This window comes from Zonotrichia albicollis, chromosome 2 (assembly GCF_047830755.1).
Source record: "Zonotrichia albicollis isolate bZonAlb1 chromosome 2, bZonAlb1.hap1, whole genome shotgun sequence".
NCBI classification, from domain to species: Eukaryota; Metazoa; Chordata; class Aves; order Passeriformes; family Passerellidae; genus Zonotrichia; species Zonotrichia albicollis.
In genome coordinates, this window is record NC_133820.1 from 40,495,362 (window position 1) to 40,519,478 (window position 24,117).

At 48.1% G+C, this 24,117-nt stretch overlaps 1 protein-coding gene and 1 long non-coding RNA gene across 2 annotated transcripts; both read right to left on the reverse strand.

Moving 5' to 3' along the window:
- Positions 1 to 1,398: 1,398 nt before the first annotated feature.
- On the reverse strand, positions 1,399 to 9,145 carry LOC141728163 (uncharacterized). The gene is made up of 3 exons (XR_012578955.1): positions 8,936 to 9,145; positions 5,032 to 5,288; positions 1,399 to 4,554 (listed from the first exon to the last, which is right to left on the reverse strand). It is a non-coding gene; the product is annotated as an uncharacterized LOC141728163 (long non-coding RNA).
- A 1,351-nt stretch (positions 9,146 to 10,496) lies between these two features.
- On the reverse strand, positions 10,497 to 22,311 carry LPAR5 (lysophosphatidic acid receptor 5). The gene is made up of 2 exons (XM_014266391.3): positions 21,863 to 22,311; positions 10,497 to 15,885 (listed from the first exon to the last, which is right to left on the reverse strand). Exon 2 carries the CDS (start codon positions 15,586 to 15,588, stop codon positions 14,458 to 14,460), a length of 1,131 nt encoding a protein of 376 aa, XP_014121866.2. The 5' UTR covers positions 15,589 to 15,885; positions 21,863 to 22,311; the 3' UTR covers positions 10,497 to 14,457.
- Positions 22,312 to 24,117: the final 1,806 nt, after the last annotated feature.

The window sequence follows — 24,117 nt, forward strand, 5'->3', positions numbered from 1 at the left end:
CGGGGCCGGACGGGGGCACCGCGGGGAGGTCCCGGCGGGCACCGCCAGGAAGCCTGGCTGGGGCTGCAGCCTCTCCCCGGCGTCCCGCAGCGCCCCCTCCTCCTTCCTGCTGCATCCCATAATACTTCCCAGGGAGGCAGCCCCGCCGCAAGGTAGAGCCATCCCATAATAGTGGCCCGGTCACACCGCGCTGGGCATGGTGCCATCCCATAATACTCTCGCCCCACGCCGGGGCTGCGGCGGGCCCTGCCATCCCATAATAGCCGCCCGCTTCCCCCCCCCGCTCCTTCTGGGGCATCCTCCCCATCCCATAATACTCCCCCCGGCGGCACGAGCGCCCGCCATCCCATAATACGCCCTGCCACCCACCTGCCCCCCTCCGGTCGCGGGAGGCCTCGCCATCCCATAATAGTCGCGGCTCGCCCTTCCCCCCCCGCAGAAGGGCTCGCCATCCCATAGTACTCGCGGCCCGCCGTGCCATAAAGCCGCGGCTGAGGCCTGACCCCGGGGGCCAGAGCTCGCCTGCCCTGCTCGGCCCGGCCCGGCCCGGTCCCCTCCTCTGCACCTCCCCGCTCCTGTCTGCCCCTGCTGCCTCGCCCCAGCCTCGCCGCCCTGCTCTTCTTTGACTTCTCCCTCACCTGGCAGCCCGGCAGCCGCTGCTGCCCCAGCTGCCGCCTTGGCCACGTGCCTTCCCAGCGCCTTGTCCTGGTGCCCCCAGCCCGTGCTGGGCCCCTCGCTGCAGTGGTGCCTTCCTCACTCAGCCCTCGGTGTCCACCCCCAGCCCAGGCACTGCCCGCCGGCCCGGCCACCATCGAGTCAGCAGAAAGGCACAAAGCTGAAGCAAGTGCCGTGCCATGACACCCCTGACACGGTGGGTGTGTGTCTGGTTCGGACGGAGCCTCTGCAGCCGAAGGGCCAGGGCCACGCTGGCATGGCCTTTGTGACCGCTGAGCCCTGACCTAGTTTGCCAGGTGCTGTGCTGCTGTTGGAAAGGCCTCCTGCTCCTTGCCCACAGCCACTATGTGCCGCGTTGGGGTCAGCTCCCTATCCACTCATATCCGCATTATCACACGCCTGGTATGGAAGATAACTCCACATCTTGCCATCCGCTCATATTGAGTGTATTTGTTTTATTTCTGAAGGCAGTTTTTACTGCTGTCTTTTGCTTTCAGCCCCATCCCTGTGCCCCAACTGGATTTAGTGTTGTGGGCTGCCGGGAGTGTTTTGGAACTGCTCTGTTCTTCTCCTGGGTTCTTTCACTACCTGCCATTACAAGTACAGCTCAGCACTCGCAACGTTTACTTCTTGTTAAAGCCAGCACATGTGTCCTGATAGCTAAGAGAAGAAAAGGAAGTGTAAGCCCCAGAAGCTGAAATAATGACATGCAAAAGGCTAATACACAGAAAAGAACCAAAAGCTGTAATTCCCCACACTCTGAACGACAGCTACAAATTACAGACTTTGTGGATTAAAAGGTGGGCTGGGAAGTAGTAATGCACGGTGACAAGAGAGTGAGGTGTTTCCTTGTTGGATGGGATGCAGTAAAGATGCCTGCATCCCTTCAGTCAGATCCAGGCAGAACATTCCAAGGGATGAGGTCTTAGAGCAGCAAGTTCAGATGCTGCTGCACGGAAGGGCAGGAAGCATTCTCTTTTCCCTGTGAGAACCCACGGCTGCTGCTGTTTCCATTGGGGAAGGTGCTCCATCGGGCCTCGCCCCGGTGAAACCAGAGAAGGGGTCTGCCAGGAGCACGCCCGTGGCTGCGTGCCCACCGGCGGCCCCAGCGGTGGCCACCGGCACCGGCAGTACTGCCGAGGTGTGGTCCCTTTGTCTGTCGGCTTTCCGGCAGCAAATGCAGGAGCCCCCTTTGCAAACTCTGTGTTTTACCGGGAGTCCCCCTGTGGCAGATCTGTTTTACAGGGAAAGCGTCTGCAGGGGAGCACGAGGCAGTCGAGGATGGAGTCTGCAGATTGCTGCCCGTTTTATTCTGCCTGTCATACGTTTTGTTTGCAGATGATCCTTTGGCATCTGTAAGAAACAACGGAGCAAACACACGCAGCACTCCACTGCGTTGGAGAGGGAGCTCTGGACTCAGAGAATGGAAGCCCTGAGTCCTTCTGACAATTCTTCCCACTCGCTGTTTTTAACGTTTCTGTGCACTTGGGCACAGATTAAGCTGGTCTTCAGCCTGCCTCCTTGGGAAGATTCCTGTTTTTCCTTCTTTTACCTAGAGAGTAGCTGAAGGGCCAAGTGAGGTCATGCCAGTTTGAGTTAACAAACATAGAGCTCTAGTTTGCAGTGTATGGTCCATACCACACCCTTTGCATGTGATGTATTTAAAGCAACTTTACATCTGTTTAGTAAAACATCAGGAATTCCTAATGCAGAGAATAAACTTAAACTGCTCCAAGCCTGGCTTTTAATTGGATAAATCTGTGGTTTGGGCACACACTTGCTTAGTAGAAATCCGTCACATTTTGGGTGCTCCCGTCCCCTGGCTGTTCACTACTGACCTCCTGCAGTAGATGTTGCTCCTCTCTTGGCTCTGGAAACAGAGCAGATGTGCCTGCTCAGTGCCTGCTGCAGAGGGAAGTCCAGCTTTTCATGGCACAACAGCTGCAGGAGGAGGGCTGTTCTGACTGCAGTGGCCGTGTACAGACCCTGCTGAAGCATCCCACTTGTCAGGGCCTGCCTGCCCTGCCAGCAGCCATTTCCTCCTCTCCTCCTGTTCTCCTCAGCCACCATGTCAGGTGCTGTGCCGTGCAGCCTTTCCCATCTTGCACCTCTCACAGGCAGCCAGGGTGACTGCTGCAGCCTGGCTGCTGCCCCAGGGAGCAGGAGCTGCATTTCTGCAGGAGCCAGAGTTGCCACCCAGCGTCTGTGAGCTGCAAGCGGGCACAGGAACGGCATCAGCGTCCCGGGCAGTGAGCCATGCCAGCCTGCAGGCTCTCACTTTGATTGCACTCAGGGAACAGGTGCCTCATCCTTTAAGAATACACCAGATTTAATTATACCACTTCAAAATGTTCTGTCTTAGCTGAGGCTTTGAACGTGTCCACATTAGCTGCTTATGGAGGTGTGACAAGACTGTTTTAAAATGGATTGATTTACACTGGTGACATTGCTAACAGACCAACCACGTTAGGAAAAGCTCCAGCTTTTGCCTTTGACCTTCTCTCTTTCCACAGAAATATTTTAGGCTTTGTGTGTGAATTTGCTTCCAGCTATCAGGCCTCATTTCCCCATCTGCCTCACAATTCAGACAAAGCTTCTGAGAAGCCCTGATCTATGGCAAAGCAAGTCCTGTATTCCTGCCTCATTCTGAAGCTGCTAGGAACAGCAATGTGATTGATCCCCGAGTGGCAAGTTCAAAGTGCAGGTTTTAGCAAGGACAAATTTACCAGCAGAGATGGAATTAGATAGACTGGGCATTCCCACTGTAAACCATTCAGTTGCTTGTAATTTTTATGATTGAAGCTGAAATGTTCCATTCTGGCTGTCTGCCTACATCTGATTTTTTTTATAATTTTTGTTTTCTTTTTAAATATGGCTTCAGCCTGTACATTAAGTCTACTCAGGGAGAAATAAAAAAAGGCAGAGCAAAACATTTTGGATTTGAGTGTTAAAGTGTATGTTAAAAAGAACAGTCTTTTTGCCCAACTGCTTTGGAGGAGGAGGCTGAAGCCTATGAAGGAGAGCTGTCCTTACGTCAGAGCTACACTACTCACTATCCCCATAAAAATCCATGCCAAATTTTGATCAATGATAAGCCTTTAAAAAAAAAATCCATTTCACACATGCTCTGTAGGGACATTTGAGATTTTCCCTGTGTAGTTCTTCCAAGATCTGCTGCCAACACTGTGTCACAAAGGTGGGATAAGGTTGTGTGAGTGCCAGCCATCTTGTGTAGGGACCTAGGCGCTGGTGACTGCTCTAGGGGGAAGGAGGAGCAGCTGAGTGAAAGGAGAACAGCAAGGCCCTTGGGGAAGGGAAACATGGAGAATAGATGAGGGCCAGGAGCTTTATGATACTGTCTGTTGTAAGCATAAAGACAGAAGGAGTTACTGGAAAACAAAGGGATGGAAGTGGGAGAAAAGAACCTTGACTGGCTGATAATGTGACTAGATGGAAAATTAGAGTACATGGGATTATAAAAGTCAGGAGTGATTGCTGTAGTGGAAGCAGGGCCTAGAGAGAGGGAAGACTATTTGAAAAAGCAAGCAGCTAGTCTTGGGAGCTGTGGAGAGAGCAGCAGTGTTGGAGCCAGCAAAACGAGGAGAAAAAGAGGAGCTAAAAATGGTAGGAGGGATGTAACAACACTGGATGTGGAGATAGGAAAGAACAAGCTGTGCCAGACTCATTAAGGAACCAAAGAGCAGGAAGAGCATTCAGATAACCGAACAAGGAGACTTGAGGCAGGGGGGTGGGCGAGGAGTGGCCAAACAAGCACTATTGTCCATCTTGTTCTAGGGACACAAGCAAACCTTTAGGTTCCTGTATCTCCTCACTGTTGAGTCATGATTCAGGAATCCTGGGGCTGGCAGCACTTCTATCCTGAAATGTTAAAGGAGAGGAAGAAAAAGAATAAAAAGACAGAGGGGATTCTACAACAGTTTCCAAGCTGTCATTCTCCACATGGAAAAACCACAAATCAGTTAGTCCTGAAAAAGATCTGATTCCTTCACCAGCCCATACATGATATCCTGAGACCATCTTAGGGCCAAAAGAACATCCCTCCTGGTCCCCACATCCTCATTTAGTCCCTTTCCAAACTCCTTAATAATGTCACAGAGATTGGACCAAATGAATGAGGACTGTCTATGTGCCTAAAAAATCCTGGCTTTTTTTTTTTTTTTTTTTGGGGGGGGGGCGGGGGGGAGGTGGGAAGGGTTGAGTAAGCAGCCCTGATAGAAAGCTCTTTTTATATAAAATGTATAAGGTGCTCCCAGCATCTGTGCTCTGCCTTTTCCTAATTCCTATGTGCTCTGCTCACTTCCACCTAAAATTTCCATACCTGCCCTTCACACTTACTTGCTGCCCAGGCTGTTGGGGGTTTCACCAGGGTTGCTGATGAGCAGGAGACAGGGATGCCAGATCTGGATGTGGTCCATCCAAAATTTGCTGAAGGCTGAGTGATTCTTCTCCTTTACCCATATTTTTCAAAATCTGTGAAGCCACAGAGGGTGAAGTGGGACAGGCTGAGAGTGACTGAGCCCTGTGAGGTGTGCCATTCCCAGAGGTTTGTCTGTCTCTCCTGGTATGTTTGCTGACAGATGCAGTCACCTAGACTTGAAGCAGAAATAAAAATGACATTAAGAAACTTGCCAGAGCAGCAGCTAGGGACAATGTCAGATGTTAAAGTTGCTCTTCAAGTCTTGTGCTACCATATTTTTAAAAACAATTCTTTAGTCAACAGCCAAATATACTCCACCAGATACCCAGAACAAGGACATTGCACCTCACCAACAAAATTTCCAGTTTACCCTGCCCTAGTTGCATGTGCAGGCAAGTGGAATCTCTCTTTTTGTAATTTGACCCCTTTTATGGATGCTCAAGCTTTTTTCTTCCCCTTTCCCTGTCCCTCCCCTCCTCCCCCCTGCCTTCTCTCCCTCAGAGAAGCTGTGAGAGCAACAAAATATAAGAAAGAGATGCCCACTTTCCTTGACTGGCTTGCTCTTCAAAATTATACCCTGGAAATAATTCCCTAGTCTGTCTGGGAAAGGAACTTGAGATGGATTTGACACAGGCTCGGTGCAGGACAAGGAGCGTCCGCCGCACCCAGGAGCTACACAAGCTAACCAGGAGCTACAGCAGGCTGTGAGCTCAAATGGCTGCAGGTTCAGACACAAGCAAGGTCCCATCAGCTTCCAAAAGCATCCATCACTGTGGCATGAGTCCAAGGAGATGAGACAAAAGGCCATTCTGGACCTTTGCCATGGCATCCAAGCACAGAGCCCGTGCTATGAAGATCCTGTGTTCTTGGTAGGGTCCCTGTGCTGTTGATTTTTCAATACTCCTCTGGTAAAGAGCACAAGAGCCTTCTCCAATAGGTCTCAGAGCCTTTCCCATTTCTTTCAGGCTTTGTTGCAGCCTGATGTCTCATAGGCAGCCTTGGCAATTGGAAACATAAAGAAGGACAACTGCCCTCTGCAGTGCTCTGCTGCTTGCAGGAGCTTGGCATGGGGAAGAGCTGTCTGTCAGACTCCCAGATCCACACCCACCACCCTGCTCGCCCTGACAGGCAGGAAAAGCAGCACAAAACTCAGGCAGATCAAACCATCAGCGCTGAGGAAGTTGTTTCTCAGGATCACAGTACCACCCCTGTGCTAAACACAAGCCAGTAGGAAACACTTTTCTTTATTACATTATTTTTTATTTTCTTAAGTTGGTGAAGGCTACCCCCTACAGAGGGCTGTGGAAGTCAACCCAAGGACAGAAATAAAAATGGTGAAAAAGGCAGGCACAATCAGCTTCATGCCTTGTTTTGGTGTCCTTGGGAAATTGCTCTCCCAGCTGAATTACATTTTTGGTGGAGAGTCCCTCAGGTTTTTGCAAGAGTAGTTTTTCTTAGTACTTTCAGATTGCCTGTCCAGAAAATGGCATGAGGAAGGACAGCATGGAGGGAACAGAGAGCACAAGGTCAGGTTGGAAGAAAGTGAAACAGAGAATTGTATCTATGACAGGGCCCTCCAAGGCTTCAAAAATAGCTCGAGTGATGAGCCTGACCATTTCCCTTTGAAGCACTGATGTCACCCTGCCTGTGGCAATGATCCACTTACCAGACTGACGATATATTGCTACTGGCAGTTACTCTGAAACTAAAGTCAATAAATACCATTTCTAAATTAAGTAGCCAGAGAATTTTCCTATTGCTTCTCCTATATTTAATTCTTCCTTGTCCAGTAAGTCACTGTGTCTCACCCATTGCCATAACTTTCCCTCACCATTTAGAAAACCATATGAATACCAGTGACAGGACTTCAGCATCACACAGTGACTATCATAATTTGGCATTCTTATAGGAAAGCAGAAATTATCCTGTCCTGGTACATAACTACAACCTTTAGAAAGTACAAAGTGCAGAATGACAGAATGGCCTACGCCGCTTTTTGTCTGCCTTACCCCTTTACTTTCTAAATTTCTCAATCACATTACCTCTGACTAAGATGGCATTTTCCCCTTGATTACAGATGTGGGCTCTTTCACTAGGTAATAAACTTCATGTAACCAGCTTCAGATCCACTGATGTTTTTCTCTCACTGTGTTTCTTCCTGAATAATTCCCCACATCACTTCCCCCCTCTGGAGGGAGGTCCTTTTGGAGCACCAAGTGTGCTCCGTGGTGGTTCAGGTTACATTCCAGATGTGCAAATAAGGTGACGTGGTCAAGAAGACAACCTCCACTTCCCAGGCCAGCAACAAATGCCTTGCCACCTTTTGCAACATGACCCCAAACAAACTGGCTTGTGGCAGCGCAGGTCCTTTCCCTGCCTACAAATTCTCACCAATAATTTTGGCAAGTGTTGATCAGGCATCGTTACTGCAAAATTTCTCCCACACGTTTTCCAGTTGCAGGTCTCCCTTAGCATGTGTGCCACCCCCTGGCTCTGTATCCTGGGCACACAGTGCTGCTTTCACCAGCTGTACTGCAGGGACTGCTGTCCCTCAGCTGTAGCAGCATGTTTCCCCAACACTTCTCTCTCTCTCTCTCTTTATTTTTTTTTTTTTTTAACCTCCGTGTCGCCTCTGAATAGGCTGTAACTGGGGACTCAAGCACGCTGAAATTATGCAAATCGTCCCACCGGGTTTTTTGTAATGCTAATTATATCAAATGCATGCTCATCAATGAGAATGTCTAATTCCCCTTGCTCATTATCTAGATGTTGCACACTGATATAGAAGCATCTGAAAAAATCAATCTCCTCATAACACAGTATTTGTGAACGAACCCCTTGCCACCACCTTCACAGCTCCTGCCTTTGCCCCAGGACCCCCAGGTGATACTGGGCACGAGCACAGGCACCAAATTGCCCCCAAAACCACCACTCCTTTGCTCCTTCCTATAGAGGAAGGAAGCCTTCTCATGAGGCTTTGATGTTTGATTCACAGAATTGCTTAGGTCTTGTATTTGTGACTTAAATCAACAGGAGTGACACGGTGGATATGTGCTATATAGCCCTCCAGAAAGTGGCATCTGAAGTAGTTCAGAACATACATTTTAGCTACTAAGTTTCCTGCCTATAAAATTGTAATAATACCTTATCAGCTAATGGGCCTCCTGAGAATGACATTGATTCAAATTTATAAAGCCATTGGAAGCGGGGATGGTAAACACTACAGAAAAGCAGGAGAAGATCAGGAGCCCTGTTTGCAGAATGGAGTTCACATATGTGTGGTAGACAGCTGATGGATTTGTATACAGCATAGAAAAAAACAAAACGCAGCAAAAAATGTAAAAAGACACTTTTTTTTTTTCTCTCTGTGACTTTTTCTTCTCTCTTTTTCTCATCTGTCTTGATGTTCTTCGTACATGGTGAACGAAGAAGGGACTTTGAGGGGAAAACAATCTGTCTTTGTGTAAGGAAGGACAACGTGGCACCTATGCACAAGGAGTCCGGGAGGGGAAAAGTCAGTCTGGCGTTCCTCGACTCAAAGGGCAGGGCTGCGGCACCTTCTGTGGGGCTGTGCTTTCATTTACCGAAGCGCTCCCTAAATGTGTGAGTTCAACGTTTGCCAGGTTCTGATCAGGTAAAAACCCTCAGGAAGACCCGGACCCGTGCCACGGGCTAGATGACTTCCAGAAGTTTTTTTTCATTCTGTTCTTAACACCTTACAGGGATGTTACTATCCTGACAACAAAATTAAGTCCCCTTGCTCCCCCTTGCAAAATTTTCTCCCCTTGCTCCCGGCGAAGAAGGGCTCACACATTTACCTACCTCAGTTTTACAGCTTCTTGCCTTTATTAACATTTTTTTCTTTACAAATTGCTTTTCTTCCAAAAGCTGAGAGGAGCTGCTTTGCCCCGGTGCATCTCGGAGGGGGCCGGTGCTGAGGGAGCGGAGGTGCCGGGTCCGTGTGCCCGGAGCCCCTCGGGGGTCCCGGGTGCCGCCGCTCCGGCCCGAGGCGCCGCCGGGGGCCGCTGTTGGCCGCGGAGAGCGCGGGGCGGGCGGGGAGCGGGGCGGGAGCGGAGCCTCCTCCGGCCGCCTCAGCACCGCCTCCCTTCCCCTCCCCCCCTTTTTTTCTTTCTTCTACTTTTTTTCCTTCCTTTCTTGTCTTAGTTTTTTTTTTTTTTTTTCTTTTTTCTTTTTTTCTTTTCTTTTTTTTTTTTTTTTTCCCCCACATAGTGTTAGAAAACCTCTTTTATCATCACCCGGAGGTGAAAAGTTTGATCCTCTTCCTCCACCCCTTGCCCTCCTTGGGGGAAAAGTTTTTCCTCGTTCCTTTGTGTTTCAGGGGATCAAGTGGAGGGTTGGCTGCCCGTGCTTCGGGGGACAGCGTATTCAGTGCAGGGAGGTTTTACAACCACCTTGTCACTGTCACTGTCTGAAACAGGTAAAAGCAGTGACAGCTATGCCTGACTTTAGTATTTGCAGACTCCCAGATAACCTCAGACAAAATCACCAGCATAGCAGGTTCTTCAGTGACATTACATTATTTCTTATTTTGCTCGGGAACCCTCACTGATCGCGATCTCGCTGCTCAAGGTGCTGTGCAAACCAACCAAACAAAAAAACCCGATCCATGCCTAAAGATCTCTCTGCGTATAAGAGCAGAGACAGTGGAAATGTGGGAAACAATAAGGAAACCCTGAGCCGGGTTTGGTCAGCAGGATGTGCAGCAGCATCGGCGCAGCGGCAGCCTGGCCTCTGCCGAGATGCTGTTAGCACTGCAGAACACACGAGTTTTCAATAAAGGCTTCAAAAGCAACACACAAAATGTGAGGCTCTCGCTGCACTCAGCCACAGGATCAAGGACTCTGCCGCTGAAAGGCAAGCAGGGTATGCAAAGTGTAATCCGAGCAAGAGCAACTCCGGGAGGGAAAGATAATGAAAAAATGCCTGGGATGACAGATCAGCATCTAAAACACAAGGTCAGGGAACCGTGCAATTATTTAGGTTGGAAGGACCTCTGGAGGACATCCGTTTCAACTCCCAGCAATAGCGGGGGGAGTGGAAGTCAGGGGGTACCTCCCAAGCTCAAAGCAGCCACAGCTTAAGTTGCTCAGGGCATTTGTAATACAAAATACATGTTTTGTTGTAGGGATACATCTCGTGGTGGGAGGCACACAGCCAGTACACAGTGGAAGGAACAAAAACAGTAATAAAAACAAAAAACAATTTGAAGATAAGGTCTGGCTTGTTCTGGGACTTGTGAAACATCTTTTCAAGCTGACTCACAGAACTCAGAGTATCAGAGGGTTTCTAGAAAGTATAAAATACATTTTAATATTAATAGTCATGATTAATAGTCATAACAATACTTTTATATATCATCCAAGTAGGGAACCATTTCCAGAAGCATAGGACATATCCATTCTGGAAGTCAAAGGAGTTAAAATCCCAATGTATTTGTCCATTTTTGCAGATGCTGTCTGATCCATACAGAATAAGTGTTCTGTGTGCCTTTGCCATCCCTCTGACCTTTCACTTGTTTAGTCTTACTTGATCAGGAGACATTTGTTTAATGTTCACATCAGCAAATGGCATGAAGTACAGGGAAGTAGCAAATGACACCTTTTACCTCTGACATACTTACAAGAATTCAAGAACTATCACAGTAGGATGTAGAGGGTCACCTATACAGGTTGAAAAGACTTTGCCAAGCTTATTCCCAAATATTCCCATTTAACTTTCCCCTCTTGAATACCACTGCTTCATGTAGCTCCTGTTGCTCTAAACACAAGCTTTCAGGTGGTTCTGTTCTGTATTTTTGGACATACCCTAGAACTTTCAGATTTTTTTATACACTGACTAAAAAAGAAGCCATAAAGCAAGATAAGGGTGAATGACTCATTTCACTAAAAGACAGCACATACATGTGCTATTCCTTATCACCATGTGACGGAATAAAAAACTCCTGAAGCTTACAAAGCAAAAATGCGGAAGCAGAAACTTAGCTAACACCAATTCTCTCTGTCAAACATGAAAAATATCCCAAATCCCCTCTAGAATCCAAAGCAATTTCATTTGACTAGAATCCTCCAAACCAAACCAAAACTAATGCAAGCTGAAAAAGACTGAAGACCCAAAGGACAAAACACAGCTATCTATATGTAACAATTAAGCAAAGCCTTCAGAACCCCAAAGTCAGGAGCTTTTCTGCTGCATGTAACATGACCAGCAGCCCTCTTTATTGTTAAACTTGTTGATGAGATTCATTAGGAGATCAGCTTTGCAGATATTTATAATTTAGTCAAAATATTTGAGCTAAAATTTCCTCTGCTGGAGGTGGAATATTTATGAAATGTTCCAGGTAAAAATAGTTCCACTATTTTCAGGAATGAAGCTACAATTAAAGATCCTGTTTTCTGATGTGCTTTTAGAGAAGTTGTGTGCTGTGGAGGATACTGTAACTTCAGCAGAGGAGCGGCCTCTTCCGAAGGAGTGGCATCTGCCAGCTGACATTTCATTCATACTTGGCAAGCCTGCCAAGAGAAGGCAGAGCCAGACTCTGCTCCTGGTGGCCCTGAGAAAGCACAACAGCCATGACTTGCAACAATCCTGGTGAGCATGAGGAAAAGCCTCTCCCCAGGACATGTTTCAGCACTGCTGTGGGTACCTCAGCAAGCTGAGGAGTCACCACCCTTGGAGGTGCTCAGAAGACACCTGGACAAGGCTCTGAGAAACCTGAGTGGCCTTGGGGTCCCATCTACATTCTCTCTGCTCCCGGGTATGGCTGTACGAGCTAGGGACAGGTCAGAGGCAGTGGAGCTGAGGGCAGCCCCTTCCCTCTGATGACTTTGGGGAGAGTTTCCAGAAAGCTCTGCTGGAGCCTCAGCCAGGACTGACCCCCTGCCCCAGGAGAATGCTTTTAGGCTGGTGCACTTGCCCTTGGCTGCTGTCTGAGGAGTCTGGCCTGTGCCTGACCATGCAATCTGTGGGTCCAGACCCGTGGATAGGCTTCCTGGCCTGACCCAAGACCCGCCCTACCATGATGGACTTGTCAAGCAATCTCTGGACTGTGGCTCACCTTGGTTCCTGCCTCCAGACCTGATCCTGATGCTGACTTGACTTCTTACTTTGACCTTGGACCTGCCTCATCACCACAAGCTTGTGTGATGATCTGGATTCTCAGCTGAACCCGGCTATCTGCCTATACCTGCCTTTGTCCCCTTGCTCAGATGCTTTCCCTTGCTGGCTAAGCCTCTTCCTCTGCCTGCCTTGTTACATGCCTGGATCTCAGCTCTTCTATTCCTTTAGGGAGCTGCCAGCCCTCACTGCCCCCAGCAACCTGCTGTGAGCAAGCAGTCTTGGTAGAGACCTCCAGAGGTCCCTTCCCACTCAAATCTTTCTGTGAACTTATAACAACACTCTAACCAAGTTAAAAGAAAAGGAAACAAGGAACTTCTCTGGGCAGGGAAGAAAATTTAACTGTGAAGGCATTGTGTTGATGCTTAGGTGCATGGTGCATTAGACTAGGGAAAGGAGAAAGGACCAGAGGGACAGGGACAAGGAAAAGGGTCTAGAAAAGATGAAGGTGGTAGAAGGTTTGAAAATGAACAGCAGTGCATCTGCTGTAATATCACTCCGTTATCCCATATATCCCAGGACAAAAGGGTAGCAGAAGAGATGCACATAGCTCTGTTTCCTCTGCAGCTACACTGTGCCACTGTGTCACATTCATGGCAGTCCTGAGTCTTTAAAATAGGAATATCTACTGCCCTACAAGCCCTCTTCCACCTCTCTCCCTGCATCTCTTGGGCCCCATTAAGTGTTCTTCATCTGCAAATGGATTTCAAGGCTGCTCTGCTGGTGATGCATGGGCTGAGCAAGGCGACAGAGCTGGCTCACGCAGGGTGAATGTGTCACAGGCAGGAGGGGACACAAGGGTGTCTCTGTGGAGAGGCTCATCATCTCCTACAGTCTTCTTGAAGACCTGCTTCTGCAGTCATCTCTCATAAAAGAGAGAGTCTTCAAGGGAGACTGCAAAATGGATTTAAAACATTGTATCTCCTAACACCAACCCGTGATATATTACGATACATTTATTCCCACAGCAGTCATGAGGTAGGAACTTGAAACCAGATTTATTGCTTATTGAGAAGTCTAAAAACTATAAACCCTAGCACTCTGGACTACATTTCTTGTCACTTTCCCTGACCTTTCCTTTAACATTAGGAAAAACAAAACCAAACTACTATAATGGATTCACTCCAGAATAGCCTGAGACCTGCTGGAAGCCACAGAAAGCTGTTTTGCAGTGCAATTGGAAAGGCAACCCTTGGCCATCAGCAGGAGTGAAAAACTGGGGCTTTTGGCACTGCCTATGTACAGCTGGACCTCGCTTCTGGGGAGATTTATAGGGCTTTCACATACAGTGCAGCCTGAAAAAGCATGTACAAACAGTGCAAGCAAATACATCTCATTGCAGCCTCATTCTGTGACATCATTCCTTTTCAACAGTGAAAATCACTCAGACCTGAAATCAACCATTCTATATAGGGGCCAACAACAAAAGAGTGCAAAGCACTAAAATCAGCGTGAGTTTCTGACATGATGACAACATTGGTATCCTCTCTTTTTTTCTGGGGCCATTGGGAATGTAGTTTTTAAAAGCATGCTAGTGTTTCCTGAGCCACTTTGCTTTAGGTAAATGTATAGCCATTGTGCCACATGTGTGTGTACAGCTGCAGATTTGACATACCTCCCTGAAAATTGTTTTGCTAAGGTCTGTGATTTTCTGTATAATTAGGAACCTATTTTCTGCAAGATTACTGAAAACTCAGCTATTCTCCTTGACCTCAACAAAGCTTGCTAAACACTTCAGTTCTTTTGGAAAATTGAGATACTCATCTAGGTGTCCTGTGCTGGACCTATGACTCACATTGAAACATCTGGTCAAAGGTTTTCCTCAGCCACTGCTAGTAAATTCACTTTGTCAGCAGTGAGTACTGTATCTGTGTTCTGTTGCTCCCCAGAACTGCCTCAGGCTACAGTCCAGCCAGGAGCTACTCAGTCAGGATGGACTTGCTATAGGAATTCGTGCTGGCCAGACCTAGACACACTAAGTTTGTTTCAAATCCTTGTTCCCCACTGTGTTTCCTGTACCAAAAGAGTCAGGTATGACCATGTCACGAAGGCACCTCTGTTTATTCAAAACAACCTTTCATCCTTCAGCTTTGCACCATCACATTCACCCACAGACAGTCTGCTGTGCTCCCTCAAGCAGTTTGCTGTATCCCACAGGCTTGCTGTCCTTATTGCATGTGTGACTCTGCAATGGAATGGCTTTCCTGGGCTTAAATTTCCGAGTCCTCAATAGGGCCATTCAGGAACACTGCAGTAGGAAGTGACGGTGACGATTCATGGGGATGGATAAAGTTTTCAGATGGGAACAGTTTTACTTTACACACAGCGTGGTCCCGGGGTGACTTACTCTCCACAATCCGATGCTTAAGCGTTCCCATCTCCGAGTCCCAGGCTTGTCCCCGCCGCAATTTCTTGAAGGTGTTCCGGAAGCCCTCAGTGCTGAAGTAGTAGATCAGGGGGTCCAGCATGCAGTTCATGCTGGCAAACATCATGGTTATAATTAATGCTTGGCGCACCGAAGCCTGCGTTTGTACCTCCACCTTCATCACCTGGGCCTTTATCATCCCATAAACCGCCAGGGTGGTGTTGTAGGGCACGAAGCAGATGATGAAGATGACCAGATTGACCAAGAGGAGACGCACGGTCTTCCGCTGTCGCAGGGTCTTTGTCTGGCTGGGCTGGCAGAGCTCCTGAAAGATGCGAATTGAGCAGTACAGCACGGAGCTGAGAGGCAGGAGAAACCCCAAGATTTCAGCCAGGATTACCAGGGGGAAGAGGTTATGCTGCCACATGTTGTCGCTAAAGCTTTCAAAGCACAGATAAATGGTCTGGTTTTTAACTTTGCAGTGGTTTTGCTTGTGGACCATGGCTGTGGGGATGGAGCCCATGAAGATCACAACCCAGACGATGAAGCAGAGGATCTTAGCCACCTTGGGGCGCCGCAGATGCCGCCAGCGAAGCGGGTGAACGATGGCAACGTAGCGATCCAGGTTGACGCACATGAGGAAGAGGCAGCTGCCATACATGTTGATCTGGAAGACTGAGCCAGAGACCTGGCACAGGAAGCTACCAAAGGGCCAGTGGTGGTTGATATAGTAGTAGAGTCGCAGGGGCAGAGAAAGTGTGAAGCTGAGGTCACTTATGGCCAGGTTCAACATGTAGATCATCACTACAGACTTCAGGCGCAGGTATCGGACAAATATCCACAGGGCTACCACATTGAGTATCAAACCTGTGATGAATATCAGGGTGTAGCCAGGCATGAGGAGGTGGTGGTTGAAGGTGTAATCCTTGCATGTCTGAGATGTATTGGATGTATTGGACGCTGACATGCCCAGCATGGGTCAGGGAATGCTCTCGCTGAGATGGCTGAGCCTGGTGAGGGGCTAAGGAGGCACAAAGAAGAGCACTGAGAGAAGTCGTTCCCCTCTGAAGAGCCACAGACAGGTCATTCCTGTCATCTGCTGCTGGGAGGTAGATGGGCAATCTTGGCTGGCACTGCTTTGGATTGCTGGTCTGTGGTCATCTGGCACGGATGGTAATGTGGAGTCTGCTTCTGCCCCCAGTTCAGCAATTCTTTCCAGTGGTTATGAGGTGACAAGGTGATGGAGGATCATTGCCAGCTGTCAGTACAATTCCTGGTCAGAGTGAAAGACCAAAACAAAAGAATTTAAATTTGAGGAGGAAATCTCTTGAAGTGTTAAAATCTCACCATGGCGGCTTCTGCAGCAAGAACTCACAAAGAAACCAAAAGACGAGGGAAAATGGACACTAGAAAAGTGAGTAATTACATGGCAGGAGAAGACAGAGCACAGAGAAAGTGGTTGTTGTACAGAATCATTTATCACTCAGCCCCAGAGAATGCACTTTGCTTTGATCTGCTGAGAGCACATGAATACAAGAAAGGGACACCACAAGCACACAGGGAAAGTAGTTGAGGCAGCTCCAGAGAAAGAGAAAGAAGAAGAGAGCAGTATTTTGAAGGAGAAATGCTGACTGAAAGGAACTTAAAATAAAAATGGCACAGTACTGTTTTATATCAGAGAAAAAGGACTTTGTACATCCACTTCAGATAAAAAAAAAATTACAGTACAGTTAGACCTGACTCCACCCAAGCTCTTTTTCTTACGTAAAACAACACGCACAGACCTCAGTTTCAGTGACTTTGAGTTCCTTATGGTTCTTACATTCATACAGCTCCTTTGGTGTCCTTACTTGCATGGGACCAGTGGTGCTTATTTGGATTTTATGTCCTCATTTCTGCTGCTTGAAGCAGCCCATATCCCAGACACCCAGAGCAGCACAGCCATGGAAGGGAACACAGAAAAGGAAGTGCCATGAGATTGATGTGGACAAACATGACTTCAAAGCAGTGTGAGGCCAGTAACCACTCCAGGTACTGACTAGCAGCATTGTCCAAACACTGATCAGCTGGAGTGAGCCCACTGGAAGGCCACCAAAAGGGTCTGGGACCTGGAGCACTTGTGCCATGAGGAGTTGCTGAGGGAACTGGTCTTGTTCAGCTGGACAAGAGAAGGCTGCAGGTGCTATAACAGCAGCACTGGGGTTTGCATGGCAAGGTTTTGGCAGCTGGGAGGGCTATAGGTGTGGTTCTGTGAGAGTGTATCAGGAATTTCCTCTGTGCCTGATATAGCTAGTGCCAGGAGGGACCTGCCACTGGCCAAGGCTGAGCCCATCAGTGATGGTGGTAGCACCTCTGGGATAATTAAAGGGAAAAAGTTACTGTGAGACAGCAATTGCAGGCAGGGAAGAAGAGTGAGAATATGTGATAGAACAGCCCTGCTGTAGACACCAAGCTCAGCGAAGGAGGAGGGGAATGAGGTGCTCCAAGCACTGGAGCAAAGATTCCCCTGCTGCCCCTGGAGAAGACCATGGTGAACCCATGTTGGAGCACTTTGTTCCTGAAGGACTGCACTCTGTGGAAGGGACTCACACTGGAGCAGGGATTGGTGTGACACAGTTCCCCACAGTTGTTTGCAGGGCTCAAACAGGCACTCCCTCATAAGAGTCCATGTAGATTGTGATTTACTTCAAAAGGAAAGTAGAATTTTCTGTCTAGAGAATATCTTTACATGAGGTTGATATTACTCAGCAACTTGACAGGCATGTCAAGCATGTCAGACCTTCTGGATGGCATTGTGTGGCAAAGCACGGATCCACAGAGAATCTGCTGCAGACAGAAGTGTGTGCTGACCTCAGAGAAGAAGAGAATCATTCTGGTAACAACACATTAAACAATGGAAGTGGAAACCTAATACAAGAGTGTAGACAGCTACCAACTTGCCCATCCTTTTGTGTGGTTGTGCAGGTCCATCACCAAAACAGGTTTCCTAGAGAAACTTCCACTGGTTTATCAAACTATATCTGAGTGGATTCTACCCTTCCTGGTGGATGAATACTTTGCATGAATTCTTGTGCAAGTTTGGAGCATAAGATAAGATGACAAGGCAAAAGTGCAAGAATGTTGGTTTCAAAAGAAATGTTTAATGCTTCAAGAATCTCAAGGAGGAGGATCATCAGTGGTCAAAGGAGGTGATTGTCCTGCTCTGCTTTGCAGTGATGCAGCCTCACCTTGAGTCCTGTGTGCAGTTTTGAGCACTATAAGAAAGACATTGAGCTATTAGAGAGTGTGCAAAGGAGGGCCATGAGGATGGTGAAGGACCTTGAGGGGAAACCATATGAGGAGTGGCTGAGTAACTTGGTCTGTTCCACTTGGAGAAGAGGAGACTGAGGGGAGACCTCATTGTGGTCTACAACTTCCTCGAGAGGGGAAGAGGAGGGGCAGGCACTGATGTCTTCTCTGTGCTGACCCGTGACAGGACTCCAGGCAACGGCCTGAAGTTGTATCAGGGGAGGTTAAGGTTGGACATTAGAAAAGGTTCTTCACCCAGAGGGTGGCTGGGCACTGGAACAGCTCCCCAGGGCAGTGATCACAGCACTGAGCCTGACAGGGTTCAAGAAGTGTTTGGACAATGCTCTCAGGCATATGGTGTGACTCTTGGGGTGTCCTGTGCAGGTCCAGGAGTTGGACTTGATGATCCTTGATGATCCTGATGGGTCCCTTCCAACTCAGTATATTCTGTGAGTCAATAATTCTAGGAGAATATGTCAGCTTTTGCTAGAGCCAAAACCCTGAAATGAATTGCAGACTGAACAGAGTGGTCAGACCTTTATCTTGATGGAAACAAAGTTATTGAGACTGTGACTTAGTGAGTGACCATGACCTGCTGTAACACATGTACTCAGAGCAGCCAGGTGTCAGGTGAAAAGGACTAATCTCTACAGACAATGTGTTTTTTCAAGCTTTCCTGAGGTATTCAATTAACATATCTAGAGATTATAATATGTAAGCACAGTCCCTGCTGTGTCAGGTTTTCTACCACTAATATTCCATCTCAAACTGTGGATGGTGAAGGGATTATGTTAAGAACAGTACAATCATGTAGTTACACTGCCTCAAGTTGTCTTCCTGCTTCCTGCACAAATTGTAGCCTAGGAATTTCTTGAGCCATAGGTGACCTAGTTGTACTCAGTAGTCCTCAGGGAACTTCTATTTCATTGTGGTTTTTTCAGTCCTTTTCTGAGTCGATGTAAAATTTACCATATACATTATCCAGTGCCAAGGAGTGCCAAGGAGTTCCACAGCTTACTTGTGCCTCAGGTGAAGAATCACTTCCATATACCCATCTCTGATTCATCATCTGCTAGATTCAATTCTTAGCTTTAGTGCTGGAACAGGCAGGGCAAAAACCATCTCTTATCCACCTTCACTTTGTGGCTGAGAATATTATAAACCTACCATATTTCCACTCAGCAACTTCTTTTTTTGTTGTTGTTTTTAGGCTAAAGGGTCCTTATCTTCATAGTTTTTCCTGGCAGAGAAGCTGTTCTGTACTTTTGAACATCCTTGTTGCCCTTCTCAGCACTTTTCCACTTCTGCTGCAGCCTCTGTGAGCCCTGTGCTGGGGTGCTGAAAACAAACAGTGCTGATAATGTGGATGCACTGAGCTGCGTAGGTGTAGATCTCATTTGCAAGTGGTAATGGCCAGTTCAGTTTGCTTTTTCCCATCACTTCACTAGATAAAATTTCAGCTGTTAGTTTAAGTCCAGTCACTCACACTTCTCTTAAGCTCTGCAGTTCTTCGCAGCCAAACCTCATCTTTTTAAACTTGAATAATTTTATGTCTCCAACAGATTTGTTATTTTATTATTCATCCCTCATGAATAAGTCAAACACCCCAGCACAGGTGTCTGACAACTCCACTGAGAAAAACAACCATCTACCTTCATTCTCTGTCCCTTCTTTTAGGCATTTTTTTATCCAGGTAGGAACATTTTCTTTAATTTTTTTTAAAGTGCCATTGGTGAGACTGCCTTTGAAAGCCTTCTGGAAATCCACATGGGCCACTGTTCACACACTTATTGAGCCCTTTAAGGAAGAACTGTGGGAACAGCATCTCTGTATAAAAGCCATCATGACTTTTCCCCAGTAATTAGATGTGACCGCATGCCAATCGATTTTTTCTTTATTATAGCCTTTACTAATTTGCTCAGTAAAACCATCAAGCTCCCTGGTCTGAAACCCCCCCAAGAGCCTTTTCTTAAATTGAGTCTGCCTTTAAGAGCTGTTTTAAGCAAAGGTTTCTATGGCACAATTAGTCAGGTCTTCCACCCTTCAGTTATTTTCGGACCTCTGGGGTAGGAGCCGTGTGGTTTTAGACACTGTTGAGTTCATCTCACTGCTCCATGGCTGATCCTGCTACTGCTTGGACCAGAGACAGTCCTTTTATGAACTTCCCATAAAGAAAGTTTCTGCTGTGGAAATCTCACAGGCTTTCATGACATGAATACCAATGAAAAAAACCTCTTCATTTTTTTGCCCACCATGAGGTTTTCTTTCTTTTCTGAGTGGTCTTTCCTTACATACTCTAGCCTTTCAGCCTTCAAGATGCTGAACAGCACAGTTCTGAACTGGCAGCAAAGATTGCTGAGAGCAGAAAATAGATTGGGGTTTTGAGGGGATTTTTTTAGGTGGGTAGATGGAAACACAGAAGAAAGAATCTGCTATGGTGTTGGGTATGGAAGCTGAGCTGGTAGTCTCAGACTTGCCAAAACAGATAGAGTGACCAAGACACACGAGAAACAAGATGTATGCAGACACAGTCATTGCAAAGATAAACTTGGGGGTGCAGAGAGTTTCTCCAGTGAGCTTTGGAGGTCCTGCTTTGACTGTCCCTCTCTAAAAAGGAAAGCTATGGATAGATAAAGCAGGCTGGCAGCAGGGAGATCAATTATCCATTCTGGTTAATGTCAGAGAGTCAAAAGGCATGCTCCTTGTGTCTGCCTCTAAAAGAAGCCCAAGTACTCATTGCTCTGCACAAAAGCTGCCAAGAGATCTCAAGCCACCAGCTGTGTAAGGAGGCAGTGGTACCACAGCTGAATAATCCCCCCTCCTCACAACAAGATGCTCTCTATAAATCCTGAAGAAATTTTCTCTTTGGTGACTGACCTTATGTGTCCCAAGAGGTGGAGGAAGCATTTTGTTTTCTTCTTCAGTTTGAGCCCAGAATACCATCAACTTCCAAGACTGTGACTTGCAAAATCCAGGGATTTTGACTTTTTTCTTTTGGGGGGTGAGAAGCCCTAAAGATACTTTAGGTCCAGAACAGGCAGGCATGCCCTGAGATGGGATGTGTGCCTGGCATCTTGCTGCCTGGTCTTGGGAATCCTCTCTCTCCTGTCTCACTGTCTCACTAGGAGTCACTGCCTCCAAGCATCACAAAAATGATGAAGAATCTGAGTATGGGGCTGAGAAATGAGGTGGAAAAAGAGAGCTGGAAAAATACTGATGAGGATGCTGCAGGATCAGTGTTTCTGTTAGTGGCTTGTCACTAAAACCATTGAAAGTTTTGGGGCTCCAGTGAGAATGCAGAGAGCAAATGTGGCATTGGGGTGCAGAACACAAAACACAAACTGTACGAGCTCGCGTACTTATTCTGAAACCAAAGAGGAAACAACAAAAATGTGTCAAACCTCAGAAAACATACCCAATTTTACTCCAGAAATTGGAGACATATTTTTTTAATAAATCTGGGTGCTTTTTACCTGCTGCAGGTGATATTCAAGCCCCGCTTTTAATCTTTTTGTCTACTCAAAAAATTAGATTTTTATGATGATTTGATTAGATTTTGTGAAGACATTCAAGTTTTAGGATGGCTTGTTTTTAAAGAGAGGTACATGATACAAAAGCTGAGACCTCTGTATTTAACTCATGAGGTTTGATCACACAGCTATTGCCTCCTCCTTAAGAGATGCTGCCCCTCCTCATCTCCCGAGGGTCCCATGGCGGGCACCTTGGCAAGTAAGCTCTGCAGGCTGCCCATGCTTTTAGTATCACAGGATCCCAAGGAAAGCCTCAATTTGAATAAATACAGAGATGTGCCTTGCCCCTCTAGGACCACGGGGCCACTGACGAGGGGCAGATGTCCCCCAGTGCCCCGTGGCCAGGCTGGCAGCACGGGCACAGCAGCTCACGGTGACCAGTGCCCGCGGGGTGCCAGCCCAGCCAGCCCTCCAGATGTTCCCCTGCCTTACCTCACTGCTGGAGAAGAGCCAAATGTGGATGCTGGCTGGTTGGAGCTTGGTGATTGCTGCCTCCGCAGAGGTCTCGATCCGGGCCCCAAACCCACAAAGCAGCTTGGATCAAAACAGAACCGGGCAAATCTTCATCCAAATCACAGCTGGCCCCTACCGCGCTGCGGCTGGTTCTGCATCTGGCATGCTGCAGTTTGTCTCTTCTCCTTTCTCACTTCCTGATGCACTTCTGCCTGGCTACAAAGCATGAACTTTGTTATCAAGGGCTGATAAGCTAAACCACATCCTACAAGAGCAAATGCAATCATGAAAGAAGCAGTACCCAGGTGTCCTTGCAACTCATGAGACCTGCCCTGGGTCATAGTGCCAAATATTTGCTTGTCTTGCTAAGTCAGCCACCCCCAGGACTGACAGAGGGGAAATAAAACCCTCTCCCCAAAATACTGCCAAACAGGAGGTAGAAGTGAAATATGGGAAGTGAGAGACAAGCTGATTTAATTGCTAGCCTGCACAAAGACTTGGAGTTCTGTCACTCCCATGGGCTAGGGGGCTTTGGGATTGAACTCCTGCCTGGGGGCCCAGCTGTGCACCACGGGCATGTGGCAGGATCCCAGAAAGAACCAGGCTCCGGAGAGGTGTCATTATCTGTGGCAAGCAAAGGCATGTTTGCCACGAACCTCAGTCCCTGGTGTTCAAGGCTACAGGAGGCAGAGTGCTATGAAAGTACAAGGGCTGATTTACCAGCACATCTGTGACCTGGCACTGCCACGTGTAGCTGGGAAGGGAGCTGCCCTTGTGCAGAGCCCATCTGGCACTCTGTTGCTTCGAGTCCTATTTCTGCTTTGCCAGTCTCAGCACACCTGGAAGAAGACACAAGTCATGGTGACACTCCTGATCCCACTGTCGTCCCCCCCCAAGAACAGCTGCCCTGGGAAGTTGCTGTGGACTCCCCTTCTCTGCAGCCCTTGCCTGCTGCTGTTTGATTTTCTCACTCCCTGCCTTCCTTGTTCTGCTGCTACTGACTCCTCATTCAGGGAATGACACACCAAGGGATATATATGCTCCTGCTGCTCATAAATCCATGGAGGGCACAATAGCACCCGAACCACTGAGCTGCTTCTTTTCAGTGCCTCTCTTTTTTAGCCAGACCCCTTTTCTCACTTGCTAGTTGCTGGGATCTTTGTTCTCGTGGCTTTTTGTCTCTTCAGTTCCCGTCAAGGTGTTGCGACTGATAAAGGCTTGCAGATATGCCACAGGGGGTATCCTTTGCCTAAGGGGTGTCTGACACATTCTGTGGGAACTCCCCCCTCCCCTGCAGCCCTCACCCCTCACACACATGAGCACAGAGCTGGCTTTTCCATGTGTGAGCAGACAAGGACACAATGGCACTCAGCCCAGCCCGCGAGCCCCACAGCATCCTCACCCAGCCAGGTTCACTCACCTCCCCGGGTCTCGGTGCCCCAGCCCACGAGCTCTGTGTCCCCTCAGCAGGGTGGGCTCACACATCTGCCCCTGGCTCTCTCCTGGAGCCTCGGCTCGTGGGGCAGAGCAGCTCAACCCCCGGCGTTTCCTCACCGCTGTCTGAGTGAGCAGCAGGTAAGACCAGATTACTGGGGTGTGTGTTGGAGGTTACACCCTAATGCTGCAAATCCCAACACGCCTGCCACCCCGCAGTGCTGGCTCCAGAAAGCAGGAGCAAGGACCCAGCAGGGGGAAGGATGCAGGGAGCTGGGAAGGCAAGGAAGGAGGTGAAATGCATGCTACAAGAGAGAGGCTGCTCATGTCTCAAAGGATGACTGATAAACCACAGTGCTCTTCAGACTTCTTTGTGCAGCAAAATATGGGAGAGCAGAGCAAAGGGGTGAATCCCTTTATGGAAGAAGCACAACACAGTCAGACCAGCCCTGCTTCACTTTCTGAATGATTCAGACAGGAAAAGCAGAAATCTGTGGCTGCAGAGGAATTTTACCTTCCATGGCAGTGGGAAGAGCTGGCACTTCCCAGGCTGGCTCGGGGAATGACAGTCTTTTGTCCTGGGCCATTTCAGCTCCCTGGTCACACAGCTCACATTTTCCTGGGCTTCCAGGGGCTCTTAGGAAAGGGGTACCCAATGAGAAGGGGGGCAGCCACCCTGCTGTGCCTCCTAGGAGAAGGGAAAGGGCTGATTTTGGGAAAGGACAGTCCACGGGGAAGAAAATGAGGGAGGTGAAGGGAGACTTGCCAGGGAAAGAGTTAAGAGAGGCAGGGAGCAGCTG